The sequence below is a fragment of the Ctenopharyngodon idella genome, chromosome 18, assembly GCF_019924925.1.
Source record: "Ctenopharyngodon idella isolate HZGC_01 chromosome 18, HZGC01, whole genome shotgun sequence".
NCBI lineage: Eukaryota > Metazoa > Chordata > Actinopteri > Cypriniformes > Xenocyprididae > Ctenopharyngodon > Ctenopharyngodon idella.
Genome location: NC_067237.1, coordinates 28661715 through 28680735, shown reverse-complemented (window position 1 = coordinate 28680735; position 19021 = coordinate 28661715). Strand labels below are relative to the sequence as shown.

The 19021-nt window shown below is 36.6% G+C and overlaps 1 protein-coding gene across 1 annotated transcript in view; it reads left to right on the top strand.

Annotated features, from left to right (window-relative positions):
* Positions 1-6986: 6986 nt before the first annotated feature.
* Positions 6987-19021, top strand: part of sema3e (sema domain, immunoglobulin domain (Ig), short basic domain, secreted, (semaphorin) 3E) — a 50115-nt gene continuing 38080 nt past the window's right edge. Inside the window, 1 exon segment of the mRNA XM_051871168.1 lies at positions 6987-7547. Within this exon segment, the coding sequence (XP_051727128.1) occupies positions 7442-7547 (106 nt within the window). The 5' untranslated portion in view covers positions 6987-7441.

Genomic DNA, 19021 nt, shown 5'->3' with positions numbered 1-19021 from the left:
GATCAAACTTTCAAACTTTTTTTCTCCTGCATCAATCTGCATCTTATCTATCTATCTATCTATCTATCTATCTATCTATCTATCTATCTATCTGTCTGTCTGTCTGTCTGTCTGTCTATGTCTGTCTTATCTGTCTGCCTTATCTATCTATCTAAGCTATTTGTCTTATCTATCTATCTGGAAAAAGGGGAATATGTGAAAATCAATATATATATACTGATTATATTAGTATTGTGTATATTATAATAATATTTAAATATATAGAATTAGCTTTTATTTATATTTTCAATTATCATTTTCATTTTCTTCTACGTTTTAGCAATTGTATGTGCTATTTTCATATTGCTTTTTTTTATTATTATTATTATTAATTTTTAAATTAATTAATTTTAAATTAATGTTTTAATTTTTAAAACATTTATATAGCTTTAATTTATTTTTATTTCAGTTTTAGTTTTAGTAATTTTAGTACCATAACTTATTTTAGTTGCCAAGACATCATTTCTAATTTTTGTTTAAGTTTTATTTTTTCCTCTAATATTTATATTTTATTTTATTTCAGCTTTATTGAAATTACTGAATATGGATACCGGATATGAAAGTTTTAGTTAAGTATCAACACTGATGGAAAATGAATTAATTTTTGTTATGTCACAAATGCTGAATTTGTACTGAACTCAGGATATTCTTTTAACTCTCTTAACTTTAGGAGAACTAACTCCAGGCTTCAGAAAAATACCCTTATCTTATCACTGTATGTAAACAACTGTATCATTTGTATTTTTATCATCTTTAAGCCACCTTAAGAAATACAATTTTCCTCTTGGATATGTCCAAATTTTCTAAACAGATAAGATTTATTTTATTGTTTGAAAGTGCATAAGATATTTTATCTTGAAAAGGCTGGTTTTATATCTCTCTTACAAATAATCATCTGAAATGTTTACTCAACCTGAGTGCCGCTGCATTTAAAATCAGCGGTAGCGAGTTTAGCATCAGATATCTGACCTTTTCAGCTAATCCAAGAGAAAGATATGTGTCCTAAAATGTGTGAGAGCAGATATTTAAAGCAATAATGTCTTTTCCATTTACATTTTAAACCTTCTAGTCAGTATAATAAGTGTACTGGCACAGGCGGAGTGATTTCTGATGGCTTCCTTTACACTGGTGCAGCTGTATAAAGCCTTCACTCTTTTTCTCCTTTTCTCTCCTATTCAGCTGGAGATTGTAGGGTGACTGTCAGTATGTCGGGTTGCTGTTATAAAAGAAAGAGTGAAAGAAGGGGATAATGAAAGGTTAGGGGAATGGGCAGCAGGCAGACGGAACTCTGCATATGACACACTCACTCATGCTGTGATTTCATGCAGATTGTATTCAAAAGGAACCAATTAGTCATTGTTTCACTGGCCTTGCCATTTCATTCCAGGGCAGTCACCCTATATGGAATGGTAAGATGAGTAATAATTATTCAGTGCACTGCAGTATAGAGATGTATCTTTCAGAAATCAAAGTTCTCCTTGACCATTTTTTCATACTAAGCTACAAAAGCAGGTTGTTCAGAAATTGTTGCGTTTGTGATGTCAGCCATATTAACATACAACCATGTTTATGTAATGGAGGCCAGCTAGTAGTTGCTGTGCGAGTAAACCTCACTCCTCTGATCTCAAGAGATGAGAAGAGACCAACGCTAGGGGTTGCAGCCTTTAGCCTCCTTGTTAGAGCGCCTGACTCCCATGCCGGAGACCCAGGTTCGAGGCCCGCGCAAAGCGGAGCGAGTAGGACCTGGGTATAGGGGTTACATTTATACCACTACCTATAGCTATTGTTACTCATTTCACAAGTAAAGAGTTTTGTCCAGCTCACACCGGAGAGACTAGGAGCATTTAAAAAAAGATACTGTGTATGTTGGTCCAGTAACACAGTTGGAAATAAAAAAATATTTTATTTTATTATTTAATATTATTACTTATTTATTTTTTCCATTCCAGGTTTGCAATTAAAATGCAAGCATATAAAAAAGTGACTGAAGTTTTTCTGAGTTTTGTGGCCTAAAGATGGGAATTATCAGATTTTTATTGAGTAATAACAATGTGGTATTGTTTAAATGGGAGAATTTTTTGATCACTATTTGATGGAGAAAAAAAAAAGGTAAAGGTTGAGTAGAGTATTTACAATGCAATATGATGTCACCCGATTAAACAAGCGTAACCAGCATGCCACATGCGAACATAGTACAGTATGAGATCATCTCAGAATTTAACAAGGATCAGCTGCTATTGGTTTACGAAATTACACGGTGCAATGCTGCTTTCTAAAGGAATGGAGCGTCCTCTCTTCACTTCTCAAATGACAGGCCAATGACAGCGATAATCATTTTTGATTGATCCAAGTGCTGGAAGTCTGCTCAAGCGCTCTAGTTACTACAGTCTGAACTTCAGAGATTGAGATCATCAGTCACAGGCTGGAGAAACTCAAACAGAGCAAACTTAGAGGAACGTGTAGAAGTGAGAATGACAAAGAAAAGAGGCATGAAAGAGAAAAGTTAAGTGCGTTTTAATGGTGCTCACAAAAATAACCGTTGGTGAACACAGCTGCTCTAATGAATCCAGCATTGGGCTGCTGCGTAACCACAGGCACAGATGAAAGTGATTGCTCATAGTCCACCACAGCTCAAGAGCCACACTGTGATTGTTTAGTGATGATTAGAGCATGAACACTCCCTCTCATTTGTCATTGGTGGTTTACATGAATGAGTGCACATCCATGCTGACTTACGTCCTTCTTTTTCCATTTTTTTTGGCATACTAATGTGTATAATATTAGAACACAAGATGGAAACTGTAAGGGGAAATGGTGTCCTAATTCTTAAAGGGTTAGTTCACCCAAAAATGAAAATTCTGTCATTTATTACTCACCCTCATGCCGTTCCACACCCATAAGACCTTCGTTAATCTTCGGAACGCAAATTGAGATATTTTTGTTGAAATCCGATGGCTTGGTGAGGCCTACATAGGGAGCAATGACATTTCCTCTCTCAAGATCCATAAAGGTACTAAAAACATATTTAAATCAGTTCATGTGAGTACAGTGGTTCAATATTAATATTATAAAGCAACGAGAATATTTTTGGTGTGCCAAAAAAAACGAAATAATGACTTATTTAGTGATGGCCGATTTCAAAACACTGCTTGTCACTTGTCAAAGTCACGTGATTTCAGCAGTTTGGCAGTTTGACACACGATCCAAATCATGATTCGACACGCTGATTCATTATGCTCCGAAGCTTCCTGAAGCAGTGTTTTGAAATCGGCCATCACTAAATAAGTCGTTATTTTGTTTTTTTTGGCACACCAAAAATATTCTCGTCGCTTTATAATATTAATATTGAACCACTGTACTCACATGAACTGATTTAAATATGTTTTTAGTACCTTTATGGATCTTGAGAGAGGAAATGTCATTGCTCCCTATGTAAGCCTCACAGAGCCATCGGATTTTAACAAAAATATCTCAATTTGTGTTCCGAAGATTAACGAAGGTCTTACGGGTGTGGAACAGCATGAGGGTGAATAATAAATGACTTTATTTTCATTTTTGGGTGAACTAACCCTTTAAATTCGGCATAAAACAGAAGTTGCAATAGTCTTCTCTTCCTTATTGTGACGTATCCCTGAGTGAAACAGCTTCATATATGAAAAAATGTAGGGTAGGACTGGATTTTTTCAGTCAGGAATTGTTTGGATTGTTGGATCATTGTGGTTTACTATTGCTGTGATCTCATGTGAGTGACAGATTGTCCTGCCCTCGTACTTGTAAACATGTCATCAGAGAAGAGATGTCACTGCAAGATGGAGGGGAAGTTATTTTGATTTAAAGATTACGAGGTACGAGGACACATTTAAAAAAAAAAAATAATAATAATTAAAAAAAAAAATTATATATATATATATATATTTTTTTTTTTTTTTTTTTTTTTTTTGATGTGCATGGAAAAAATATTTATAATAAATATTGTAATATTCCATTAAAAATGGTTATCATGGTGCACTGTACTGTATTTCACTTTTCTTTTTTTTTCAGTTTAGGCTCATCTGCGAGGTTCTTTTTCTTACCGTTGAGTTGTTGCTTGCGCCACATGAACTGGTCATGCAAGTAGTGTACAAAACATACAACAAAAAAACACAGCCCAATTTTGTCAGTATAGCTAATTATGCGTTTATTTATTTATTTTTTTGTGTGTGTGTTATTTAAATAATTATTTTAAACTAAATGTCACATTTGATAGACTACTAATATTTAGTTAAAGGTGTGCTGTAGGTGATCTGGGAAATGCTAACTTTAGCCTGCTAGCATTGAAAGCATGCGATCCCACCCTCCCTGCAAATCGGGTGAATCTCACACAAGCATTTTGTAATATTTATCTAAATTAAATTTAGGGCTGTAACAACTATTCGATAAAATCGATAATAACTGATAATGAAAATCGACAATGATTCTCATTATCGATTAGTCGGGTCTGCCCACCGTGCACGGAAAATTTCTGCCAGTCACGTCAAATTACAGCACTGAATAACACATTTCTATGGACAAAAATACATAAAAATAGTGGATGAAGCAGAGTGAGCTGCTGCAGGAAAGGTACAATCCAAGCTGCCCGAAACATGATAATTCTTTATTTTAAGCTTCAAGCTAATGCATTAGTGTAATGGCTTGCCCTGTCAGGCGCTTTGACAGATGCATATGCGTCCTCAGCGCAAAACATTCATTGTACGTCTATATCCTTATCTGTAAATGTTATTAATGTACACAAACATTTCTATTTTGCATAAATGTTCGTCCCGACAGTCTGCGTTAAACTTCAAACTTTACTGAATGAATGCCGGCGCGCACCCGAGTCAGACAGACGGATCGCGGTAGAGAGGGAGACAATTAATATTCAATGCAAAAATATTAATTTTGCTGAAATATCTGTTGTTTAAAGTTAAATTTAGATTTAAAAATCAACATGTCATTCAAGTATTTTATGAGAGAAGTAACTGTAACAACATGTAATTGAATATAAATGTAAGACGTTTCTTAAAGCCTATTTACAGGATTTTTTTTTTTCACCCAGATGCCTAATTACAGTCAATAACAACAGAGACTGTTATTAATGACTATTTAGTTGTTTCAGTTTGTTATTTACCTAATAAATGGCAATAACATTTTTAGTTTTAAACAAGTTTTTGATAGATTCCTAAAATATTTGTGTTCTCTCTTTATTATGACATGTAGTCTAATAAATTAAGCACTGTATTATTTCATAGCATTCAACTGGCACTTTTGTTTGAAGTTCATTGGGCAAGATGTGCAAAGGTGTTTTTGTCAATAAAATAATTTTTTTTTTTAGGATTTTTATCCGATTAATCGAAAAAATAATCGACCAACTAATCGATTATCAAAATAATCGTTAGTTGCAGCCCTAATTAAATTACCACCAAACCAAAACACAAAAGCTTGGTGTAAAGTTATAAAGTGCCCTCAGAAATGATTTGAAAGGGTTAATTCACCCAAAAATGAAATTTCTGTCATTAATTACTCACCCTCATGTCGTTCCACACCTGTAACGCTGCATTCACATGGGGCGTCGGCGTTAACGCTTGACGGAGGGCGTGTCAGAAGCTTGTGTTGATGCGACCGTTATTGTGATAACAGCCAATCACATTACTTTCCGGTGTTGCATGAACGCAATTGGCTAGCAACTGCTCTAGAGTGTTTGCATAAGGCGAACAGATTGGCTGACGGCTGCGTTGGCGCTTGAAAAGTTGAGAAATCTTCAATTTCTGCCGCTTGCAACGCGAGTGAAGCGACGCGACGGAACCTATAATTCAGTTTTCGGCAACGCGTGACATCACCCATTCAAAGTAAACGAGAAGCGTTAACGCCGACGCCCCATGTGAATGCAGCATAAGACCTTCGTTCATCTTCAGAACACAAATTGAGATATTTTTGATGAAATCCGTGAGGTTTCTGATCTCTAAGAGAAAACAATGTAATTACAACATTAAAGGTCCAGAAAAGTAGTTAAGACGTTAAAATAGTCCACATAACTACAGTTGTTCAACCCTAATTTTATGAAGTGACTAGAGTACTTTTTGTGCGCAAAAACAAAACAAAAATAACTTTATTTAACGATTTCTTCTCTTCCCTGTCATTCTCCTACTCTGTTTACGTTGTAGACACAGTGCAGCGCTTCCAGGTTCTACATCAGAACGCTAACTCAATATTGGCCGACGCTGATCACGTGAGCAGCACGACGCATGCGTGTGATGCTGATGCAGGAGCTGGCCAATAATGAGTCGGCATTCTGATGTTGAACCTGGAAGTGCTGCACTGTCTACAATGTAAACATTGGAAATTTTCCGTAAAGGTGCTTTGAAACAGTATGTACAGTATGTGTTGTGAAAAGTGCTATTCAATTTCTCATTTATTTGTATTGAACTCGTTTAAATGGATAGCTCACAAAAAAAAAAGAAATTCTTTCATCATTGGAAGTCAGTGGACTTCAGATTATCCTCTTATGTTCCACAGCAGAAAGTAAGTCACACAGGTTTGTAACAACATGAGCATGAGTAAATGATTACAGAATTTTCATTTTTAGGTGAACTATCCCTTTAATTAAATCCATGACCCTGATGTCAGCACCCATCTGTATGCTGATTTACTTTCATATCTTAATTGGATTATGGCAATTGCAGTTGCAATAACCAAATTCCAATATTAAGCATAATTTTCATATGCATTTACACATGGTCCCTAAGATGAGAACAGAAGTACATCATAAATAGAGGAGAATACAAGGGCGGAACCAAGAGAGTGAGAGAGAGAGACAGAAGGAGTGAGTGAAAGAGAAGAGGTGGGGGTGGATGTGAGTGGAGCGGAGTGTTTGGCCGTTGTCCATATGTGCAGCAGGGGAGTTGAAGCAGTCAGGAGGGGAAAGAGGGCTGGCACGTGGAAGGGCAGTATTTCACAGAGCCGGTAGAGAGAGAGAGAGAAAGAGAGAGAGAGGAAAGAAAAGAGGCTTCTTCTCATTAGAGGAGGTGGAAGCTCTCCAAGATCAGTGCGCTTTTTGTCTGACGCACTCACACTCACACACATACTGTAGTGTTATGAGTTTGAGGAATCCATCGGCTGTGGTAAGAGTGACAGGAACAGTCAGCCAGGATTGAGTCACAGCCTTACACTCGGTTTAGACACTTTTCTTCACACTGGAATCCACAGAAGCATCTCAAAACCACACTCACACACCCTAAGCGTCAATGAAGTGACTTTCATCACACTTCTCTGATGACAGCTTACTAATTTTCTTCTTTAACCGGTAATTCAGTCAGTCAGCAGATGGAGGCTGCTCGTGGTGGATCGTAAGGAGTCAGTGCGAGACATTTAAGAGGAGTGTGTGAGGATGGCATGGGGTGTGTGGACATTCATGCTTTGCATGACACTAAGGATCAGCTTGGCAACTCAATCAGCAAAGAGTGTGTATCCGAGATTACGACTATCTCACAAAGGTAAGGCAACAGGTGTGTGTGCGTGCGTGTGTGTGTATGCGAGTGTGGGTGTCTGTGCAATGCTTGCGCATGAAATTCACTTAAATTAAAGCTGAAACTAATTATTGATCATAATTTTAGACAAATGTTTTTAGATTGACATCCCAATACAGCTTTTACTTTTTACAGGTTAATGCATATTGAACTTTGGACTACTTTACCACTTTCCCCATAGTTAAAATGGACAACTGACTAAGAAATAAATGACTAAATTTATAATAATATTTATAAATTGTAAATTATTTATATATAAATAAAAAGTATAATATTTATGATAAATTATGTATATATAAATGCTATTTTATTAGATTATTAATAATTATTATTTTATTGTTTTAGATATTACATCACACTCTCACAGCAATTTAACTATTTTACATTTTGGATAATTGGTCATGAATTTGTATGATTTCCTACAATCTCATTCAATCTCATTCATGCAATTTTTTTCGTACATTCTCTTTTGTACAATCTGCTTGTCCCACTGAGGGTTAGGTCTAGGGGTGGACCTTCATGCTAATTTTTTCTTCTGAAAATCTTGACTAAAATTGTGCAGATTCATACAAATTTGCCACCAATTCACCAAAACATAATATATAATAACGTAAAATAATAAATTGTTTTCTCATGAGATCAGCTTTTATTATTTATTTATTTTTATTTTGTTTTCTTTTATTGAGTCTAATGCACAGTTGATTATGGATGTGTGGATGATTTAGATGAAGTCGCTTGCGCTGCCATAAATACATCTGGATTCTCTTTTGTTTGTGTTTTTCCTCACCGTTATGGTGGTTGAGCTTCTACAATGTGGTTTTCTGTCAGCTTAAGCGGTTCAGTGAAGGAATGTCAACTGTTCTTTTTACTATGCTGGTCTCTCATTGGTATGTTTACAATGAAATTCAGGGATAAATGGGGGCATCCTTTGTAGATGAACACCCTAGCCCGAAGCAAACAGCCCATGCCGCTCTCAGTCTTCCTCTTTGATAAAAATGCTGTGGAAACTGTGTCATATAAAAATCCACACCCCAGCGTTGGTCATGGTTGAGAGTCCATGTGGAATTTCAGTTCACAGTAAATCAAACCAATGCTGTCTATGAGCTATCTGTAAAATCATGGAAACAACACTTTTCCTTTTTGACACCTTTTCCTTTGAGAAAAACACTGACGCTGTGCGCTGGCTGAAGGTTTTAGATTGAGGTGCATCTGGGTGACTTTTCTCATCAGATTTGTCATGACATTGATTTTGACTGTCATATTCAGTGGGTTGTGTGCATAGCTGCTGGCAAACTCAAGCAAATTGTGATTGACATGTGGCGAAGAAACCGGCTGTCTCCAGAGGAAATGTCCCCAGGCAAAGATAAAATGTGGAATTTTGTTCCCAATTCTCTCATTGCCTCTCTCATTCTCTTTGTGCCTTGTTTTCTTTTCTTTATTTATTTTTTTTCCTTTTTTTTTTTTGGTTTAAATGTTGATTTGATGGGAAAAAAATAGAGAAATTGTTGATATTATAGAGCTATTTCTACCTGATCTGACCTGAAATGACTTTCTTTATAGTCAGGTTGACATAGTTGATATAAAAAAATTTAAAGGGATAGGTCACCTAAAATTTATAATTCTGTCATCAATTCTGTTGAACAGTTGATGGGCCCCATTGACTTCCATAGTATGGAGAAAAATACTATGAAAGTCACTGGGGCCCATCAACTGTTTGGTTACCCATATTCTTCAAAATATCTTCTTTTGTGTTCAGCAGAAAAAATAAATTCATACAGGTTTGGAACAACTTGAGGGTGAGTAAATGATGATAGAATTTAAATTTTTGGATGAACTATCCCTTTAAAAGATGGCTTAAAGTATATATTTAGATTGTGACATTTTTTACAGTAAAGTTTTGTTTTAGGCTAACCTTTTTTTCTCAGTTTACTAGCTATTTACAGTTCCTCTCAATTTCCATCTCTTTTTTTTTCACATTTTTTTTTTTCATTCTGGGGTTTTCTGTCATTCACTTGGTGTGCTCTGCATGTCTAGACTGATAACGTTTTCTCTACTCAGCAGAAGAAGCATTTTTTTTGTCTTGTATCCTATCATTATGGAATGAAAAACATGTATAAGCTGTAAAATTTGAATAACATGAAGACCTCAGAGGTAGTCAAGGCATTTTTGTAGACCTTGGAGGCAATCACAGGAGGTTGACTTGTGATTAAACCCATTGGGATTGTCTTCTTAAATTTTTAAGATGTTATAAATTACATCTAGAATCAAAACCAGGAGTTGATTTAATTGAATCCTGCCCTAATCTGACAGCATGTGTTATGTGCTAAGTGGGATCTTTTTTGCATACCAGAAACAGAGCTTGTCCAATTTACCAGATCCTTAATTTAAAAATGGAATAAAAATGCCGTAGTTTTTTAGTCCACAGTTTGTTTTTTAAGTAGCTTAAATATGCAATAGCTATAGGTAAATAAATAGAAGAGAATCAAAGTACAGCAAACTATTTGCGCTACAAACCAGTGTACTTATAATTACGACAATACATTAAAATAATAGGTAATAAATACCAGTCAGTGGATGACACCAGAAGCCAGACACATTCAATTTACAAACTGTCGTGCCCACTCTTACGTTAAAAATGAGGTGGATAAAAGTTAATCAATTTCAAGTTTTCAATTATTTTGCTATCGTTAAATCATAATAATTTACATTGGGAAAATTCTGTTTCCTGTCACTTTAATCTCTAATGACAGTGGTTGCTAATACACCACAGTTACCCCAATTTTGCTGTATTAATCAATAACTGTAGCATATGGGTGTAACCTATTGTTATGATGGAAAATTTTTCAAAGTTAGTGTTTGTGGACTTCTGAATTCTCCTAGCCAGCAATTGCTTGTAGCAACTTGTATTTGTGTGCTTGAGTAAACATATTTGACAAGCTTATCAATATCTATAGAGCTTGGGTTTGTCTCCTCTGTGGATTTTCTGAATGCTCCTTAATTCTTACTTTCCTATAACATATGGTTCTAGATATTACATTTGAGTTTGTTGCACTGAAAAGCTATACAAAGCTGCAAAGTGCTCATTTTCTTAGATAATGTTTCAGTTGTGTAGGCAGGGAAGTTTCAGTGGGATTTTCTTCAGTCTTCTAAATTTGTTTTAGTAAGCATATTAACCTTCATTTAGGGCTTGACGCACTAATAAAATGTCACAATTTGAAGATTGAAATTATTATTATATTCCTGCGATTTTCAGACTTGTGTGAAGCTAACCGAGTGGAAAATGCAGTCCAAAAGGGAATTACCAATTCAAATGTATTTAAGCACGAAGCTTTAAACTGCTGCTCTGCATGCTACCATTTGGCTAGGCTTTGCTTAAAGAAATGAAAATTAGCTACAGCAAAGGCTAATTATGTGTAAAGGAAACTCATTTCAAAATAAACTTGCATTCGTCACCTTGAAATGTTTTGGCTTCATCGTCTAACAGCTGAAGCAACAACACGTTCAAATGGTTTGTAGGTGTTTGAGTGGAATTGTGTAGGTGGGTGTGCATATTCGATATTTATTTTTAAGTGGCTTTGAGGGTAAAAACAACTAAAGTGAGAGTTAAGGGATTGCTGTTGAAATTGGCGTAATTAGTAGGAGCTGCAACTTGGCACAATTGTTTGTTTATGAGGGAAAATAACACTGCCATGATTTCAGACATGAAAATTGCCAACCGCATTTCTTATGCAACATCCCACTGGTGCATTCCAAGCCTGACAGGCATCTTGATTATATGCAGGTATTTTTGAGAGTATCAAATAGTGAAGCTGAATTATTTAGTGGTGCGACTGTACATCCTTCCCTACCGCAGGGTCCAAGGGGCAACATGTTGAGCACATGATCTGCAAGGGTTGTATATTTATTCGAGAGTGAATTCAGTTTCAATCTACTCTAAACATTATTTCAAAACACTTCCAACTGGTTCTGGAGTGTCCGACCCCAGTTTGAGGTGATGTCACGCTGTTAAGACAGAGTTTGAGTTTCGTGCATTAACTTGTATAAATAAACCTTGCTGGTTTCGGAGCGGTATTACTGAACAGTTACCCCTTGCAAAATTTCAACAAGGAGCCCCCCAAAAGCTCTCCAGAGCTTTTAGCCCTTGTCCCAGCTACTTATAAAGAGTGTCAGTTTCTTATCCTGAATCTATAGCCATTCAAACATACAAATCCTCGCAGACCTCCAGTTGGTACCAGCTATCATCACGTAAATGGATGTTCGTGAACGTTTTATGAGGTTTGTTGAAACAATCCAAACATATAACATAGTTACCCCCTACATCAATAGGAATGTGAGAAAAGAGACATATTTTGAGCTCTCTGACACTTCAGTACAGTCAAATAGGTAGCATACTTTAGTTTCGCCCTGTTATATGGTCTGTAATAACAAGCTGTAGTAGCTTTTCCATCGTCAGTCATCACTAAATGACTAATCACACTTTGAGCACTACAAATCGGTTTTTCATCACCCTTCACTGGAGAACATAATCTTTAAGTTTTAAATTCAGCCTTGGGATTTGTTTTACAGAGCTTTTGGCTTTCAGTGAGGAAGACCAAGGTCTGTGTTTAATTTTTATATTCTGTTTTAAATTGACAGTATAACAGCCCATTAGCCAGCTCATGTTGCATTTAGGCTAGGGTCATAATCACTAACGTGCTGCTCGAGTCTCTGCTGTAATTTTAAACCTACCTCAGTGCAGACAACAAGGATCATCTATGTTTCAGATGATTTTAAAGGAGTCTGCCAAGGGTTATTTTCTTTTCGGGGAATTTCAGTCCCACACAGAAGACTGTTTTTGTAACATTTAGAGTACAATATAATTTTCAAATTTAATATTTTACTATTCCACATTATTTCATATGAAGGTTTTCATTGCTTTCATATGCACATTTCTATACAGTCATGGCCAAATGTTTTGGCAGTGACATAAATTTTGTTTGCTTCTTCAGTATTTGTAGATTATATTTTCATATGTTTCTATGGTATACTGGAAAACAATAAGTGTTTCATAAGTTTTAAAGGCTTTTATTGGCAAAAACATTCAAAAACCTCTTCAATTTGCTCTGGCATGCTGGATATCAACTGGGCCAAATCCTGACTGATGACAATCCATTCTTGCCCTATTAGTGCTCGGGTTGATCATGATTTATGGGCTTCTGCTTGTCTACTCGCCTTTTGAGGATTGACCACAGGTTCTCTATGGGATTAAGATCAGGGAAATTGACTGGCCATGGATCCAAAAATTTAATGTAATGATCTCTGAGCCACATTATTATCACTCTTGCCTTGGTGCTAGCATGCTAGAAAATGCATGGATCATCACCAAATTGCTCCTGAATCAGAAGTTGCACTTGCAGGACATTTTGATACCATTCTTTATTTGTGGCAGTGTTTTAGGGCAGAATTGTGAGAGAGTCCACTGCCTTGGATGAAAATCAATCCCACATGCATGGATGGTCTCAGGATGCTTCACGACACAGGACGCATGGTAGCGTTCACCTTTTCTTCTCTGGACAATTGATTTTCCAGATGTCCCAAACAGTCGGAAGGGGCTTCATCAGAGAAAATAAGTTTGCATCAGTCTTCTGCTGTCCAATCTTTGTACTTCCTGCAGAATTTCAGTCTGTCCTCGATGTTTTACTTGGAGAGAAGTGGCTTCTTTGCTGCCTTTCTTGACACCAGGCCATTGTCCAAAAGTCTTGGCCTCACTGTGCTTGCAGATTCATTCACACCCACCTGCTGCCAATATTGAGAAAGCTCTGCACTGGTGATGACACGATTCAATAGCTGACTCTTTAGGAGGAGATGGTCTTGGCACTTGCTAGACACTCTGGGACATCAGGAAGCCTTCTTCACGGCAGTTGAACCTCTCTACTTGATCCGGTAAGTGGTTCTTTCAGGTGCAATATTCTTGCATGTGAGGCCATTTTGATGCAAAGCAAGGATGGATGCATCTCTTTCTTTGAAGTTAACCATTGCTAACATGAACTCAATGATTGGAAGCACTTCTTCCCTCCTTTTATAACATTATATCAGTCTGGTCTTATAATCCTGTCAGAATGATTACGGAATGATAGTACTCGTGTAGCCCCTCTAGTTCGCACCTGCCTACTCCAAGCGGGACGTGAACCTGGGCCCATCCGCATGGGAGGTAGGCGCTCTAACAAGGATGCTAAAGATCGCAGTCTCTAGAGCACCTCTTGAGTTCAGGGGAGTGAGGTTTGCACACACAGCTCTTACTAGCCTACGTCTGTTACACTCACCCCCCTAAACCTCACTCCTATCCGGGTCACAGCACCAATGTAACCCCTCTATCCAGGTCCTAATCGCCCCGCTCTGTGCGGGCCTCGAACCTGGGTCTCTGGCGTGGGAGTTGGATGCTCTAACAAGAAGGCTAGGGTCAGTTGCTAGAGCACCTCTTGAGTTCAGGGGAGTGAGGTTTACATGCACAGCTCTTACTAGCCTACGTCTGTTACACTCGTTCACATCTCCCATGTGCTGATGATAAGATTAGTGATGATGTTAGCTGGTCATTTTGTGCAAGGGCCAAAAAACAAATTTGGGTTTTTGTGATAGTTCATTATTTTGGCCAATGATGCTTTTTTGCAATCATTTATAATGCAACTGATCACTCTGCACAATAATCTAGAAACAATGTAAATCAACACCACAGCTACTGAAGCAGCATTACAACATTTGGCCTTATTAAAAAAAAAAAAGAAAGATATATATATATATATATATATATATATATATATATATATATATATATAATATATATAATATATATATATATATATATCAGTAAATGATGACAGATTTTTTTCATTCCTCTCCCCAAATAGAACACTTTAAATCATTTTCTCTACTTCTAGTCCTTATTACCATCATTTTATTGAGGGTATTGGTAACAGATCTCTAAAAGTGACAGAAAGCATTTGAATTTTTTTTTTTTTTTTTACAGAAATATAATGGTAATATGTAAGTGCATATTTATAGAACATTTGCATTTGACTGAGTGTGATCTGATTTTTATCTGGATCAAATGCATTGGAATGAAAGTGTAAATTCAATATAGCTAAAAAAAGATGCTATCCAAATCTATACAACATTCTATGCAATGTGAAACACATTTAATTCTAGGTGTAATGACCTTTTTGTCATTCTAAAGATAAGTTTAGCTTTGAGTCCACAGCACATGAAAGGAGAAGGACTTATACAAGCAAACCTCCTGCTGTTTCATCACCCAGTCATTGTATCCAGATAGTGCTGCATGTGATTATCCGGCCCGCAGGTCATTGCGTAATGAATGATGTTCTTAGGAGAGTTTGTTCCTGCTTTGGTCTGTTTCTGCCTCTTCCTACCTCTCACTGTGTCTTTCTCAGTATTTCTCCTGACAGTCCCGAAAGGTCTGTTTACCCAATAAACCCATAATTTCCTTTAAAATTTGGCATCTGAAGGGTCGTCATGGAGACGGGTTCTTCAGAGACGGCAAGACAGGAAGGAAGAAATCCTGGTTTTTAATAAACTTCACAGTCAGTACAATCAGTGCAGGACAGCAGACCCATAAATGGCCCCCGAAAACAAGGGTTTCCTTGACTTACAGTGGCTTCAGTGAGTGCACATTGTTCTCTGGTCAATGAAAGATCTCCAAGGTCAGGTAATTCACAATGTATCCATCAATCAGCTTGTTTCCCTACATCAAACAACCCGAACAAACATTTTCAATAAAACAATAGCCTGGAATTTCATCAAAGATCCAATCATTGAAGGATAACAGTCCATGTGATGTCCTCTTTGATATATTGTACTCCATTAAAGGCAGTTGATGGATTTCTTTTAGATGTTCTCTGTCCTCTATCTTCAGCTAATGATCTTTGCATTCATTCACTCTCTTTGAGTCCATGTGGCATTCATTTAGAGGTGACATTATGCACAAGTAGTCAACACAACACAATGGATTTGTAGAGATGGTGTAATCTTCTCTCATCTTGGGGAGATTTCAAACTCCTATACTTCGCAATCCACAGAGAACCATAGGGTCGATAAATAGTTTTATGCTTCTGAACTTTGGAAAATTGTTTGAATCATTTTTTGATACCCAGTATTTCTCTACAGACTTGTCTCTTGAGGTATTCATGTCAGTTCTTGTGGGAGGATGTTTGAGTAGAGCTAATCTTCTTATACTTGTAAGTGAATTATGATGTGACATTACTCAGGAGATATACTTAGTCAGGTTTAATCTACTCCGACTGACAGTCCAAGAATTATGATACATAAATGTCAAGGTTTATTGTTATTTGAATCAGTCAGTAGTAAATTGTTCTTAAACTGTATTTCTCCCTCACAATGTTCAAGGCTCTGTCAAGGTTAAATATGAGAAAAATGTTTTATGAACTCAAATCTTTGGCATCTTTCAACCCATTGGCTTCGGGTGTTGAAAAGGCTGTTTTTTTCATGAAGTGAATGTGCGACAGGCCTTACTGTATCCGACACTTGTATTGTGTGTTTTGAGACTTTTTCAGCTCTTAAACGTGAGCAGTTATTCCAGGTGGGAGGAAATTATAGGGCATAAAACCATGGAAATCCCCTCAGTTCGTTTTCAAAGGATACCACTTGAAATGTGTGTTTATCTCTGTACATGCCAAGACATTGAACTGAAAGAATATCATTATTCAGCATTCAGACGTTTGAGGTTGAAAAGTGAAAAAACTCATACATATAATATGATGAGCTGGGTGTTTCATGTAAAATGCTGAGAGGGGTTTGTTATAATCACATACATATTTTAAAATACCAAGGCTGGTTCACCTAGTAGATTTTCTAAATGATTGTAATTAGTAAGGTGTTTTTTTGTGTGTGTGTGTGTGTGTGTGTGTGTGTGTGTGTGTGTGTGTGTGTGTGTGTGTGCGCGTGCGTGCGTGTGTGTATTCAAAATCCTAAAATTAAAACTTTAATGTAACAGGTAATAATAATATAAGCTTGCTCAATAATAACATTGAGCATGTATACTGCGTGGACAGCAAATGTTCCCTGAACACAGTTCCCTTACTAGAAATTTCCAGTTCCACAAAGTTGAGTTCATGTTTTATAAATGGCTTTTTTTTTCTGGCAAACTTGAATGCAGCCTGAGGAAAAATTTAAACTAATGGAATGCTATTGAAATCAATCAGTCACCACAAAATAACTCAAGTCAAGTCAAGTCACCTTTATTTATATAGCGCTTTTTACAATGCAGATTGTGTCAAAGCAGCTTTACAGTGAGAGAGAGAGAGAGAGAGAGAGAGAGAGAGCAATGCTTCCATGTGTCTCTCCTTGAGCCTCATGCAGTCCACAGCATGTTCCATCAGTAGGACCTGACCTCTGTCTCTCCAGCTCCGCCTCCTGAATGATTGACATGCATTTTGTGTTTGTGTATTTGGCAATTTGCTATGTATCTACACATCATGTGTCCAAGCAGGTAATTGAAGTTTATCTCATGGCCACTGTGGAATCGCCAGTAGCATGTTGTTTCAGTCAGCGCTGATGTTTGAAATCAAAATACCTGTCTGTCTTTGTTAACTTGATTGACAGGTCAGAAAGACCCTAGCCCATGAAAGGGAGAGCAGATGGGCCATTTTTCCTCATGTTTTTTTTTTTTTTTTTCTTTTTTTTCTGTTCAATGTTTGATGGGTCACAGTTCTTCGGCACAGAACTTATGCTTGATATGACACTCGATGACTCGGGGGAGGGAAATTTATTTATTTATTTATTTATTTTGGGTCAGATTATACCATCACTGAAAGCTTTGGCACAAGGGTATGTCATTCAACAAACCCCCATTTTTGGCTGCTCACTCATGTTTTGCCCAAGCATCACTGAGATTGTTTATGGAAATAGTCTTTATCTAAGTTCTCCCCATCTCATATCTTCACCCTTAACTGTGCGTTGCATCTAAATGTGGAGTCTCTTTCAAATCAATGTGCCACTGTTGCTTTAAATGCTTTGGTAAATGCTTTAATCTCAACCTACGTGCTATACAACACAGACAAAACACTTCTTTGCAATGTGCCGTATCTCTAAAGAGCCATTGTTTCATCATAGAGAAGAAATGAGACTTTGGAATTATCGTGAATACTTCCCATAATATATTTAACTAATAAAATGTCTAGATAAATTGCTATATTTGTGAACAAATAAATACGTTATGTAATAAAGATGGTTCATATGTAAAATAAATTAAATTTGTACTTGGTCAATATGTTGTGGCATTGGAATGAATATAGGCTAAATGCACTAAGTTGGTATTTGTTTAATTTTCTTACAGTCAACATGAAATGACATTTGCCACCAATTTTACTTGTGTGTGTTTGTGTGTGTGTGTGTGTGTGTGTGTGTGTGTGTGTGTGTGTGTGTGCATGTAAATGTTTCAATTTTACCCTGATATCAGTTTCAGCTGCATCACTTACTCAGAATGTAAATGGGTGCAAATTTGATTTCATGTTGTCATTAAATATGGTTAGTGCCCATGCATTTGATCAGCCTAGTGCACCAGTATGATGATCTAAGATCTGGTGATGTTGTGGTGCATATATGGACAAACAGAGTTTGAATCTGGCTTGTTTCACCCCTATATTTCCTCATGCTTTCATGTTTTCAGTCTCCTGTAGAGTTTGTTGAGGGAGGGGCAGGTTGATGTTAGCCAGCTTTGCTTCCTCTGTACTGGTTCATTGAAGTACGACAGCTGCAATTTAGCATATGTTGAAAGTACAAATAACATGAGTCAGAGCAAATCATACATACATAATACACAATGCGCTCAGATGTTATTTGAGGCCCCAGGTCGCATCACCTCTACAAGGCCACATTGAAATATAGGCCCTAGATCAGGGACATCTCCCTGCCAGCCCGCCCACAAGAAGCAAACCCCTGTGGGCTTCATATCTAAACCAAAAACCTTCACCATTCCAGATCAGCATAGACAAATGTTTAGCAAGCTGTCGAGTTTGTTCAGGGAGAAATATTTCAAGAGTGGTGAATTGGATTATGTTCAGGCTTTTAGATTGTTATTGCTTTGTCTCAGTACAGTTCTTATATAATAGATATTCACAAATGGAATAATCTTTTTTTTTTTGTGATTATTTCTTTGATAATTAGGCACATTTCCCCCATAAGTTCTTCGTTATTGTAATTTTAAAATGCTAATACAATACTAAATATATATATAAAATTTATTTCCAGATATTGTTTTGATAAAATGTATTACAGTAATACGAATCAAACAAGAATCATTACTGGAAATGAGAACTACAAAAAGGCCAAGACCTCTTTTATGGCAATGAGAATTTTTAGAGGAAGTGCTTGATTGTCATGAAAGTAATGTCACAATGCAAAGATCCTATATGTGTGTATATATATATATA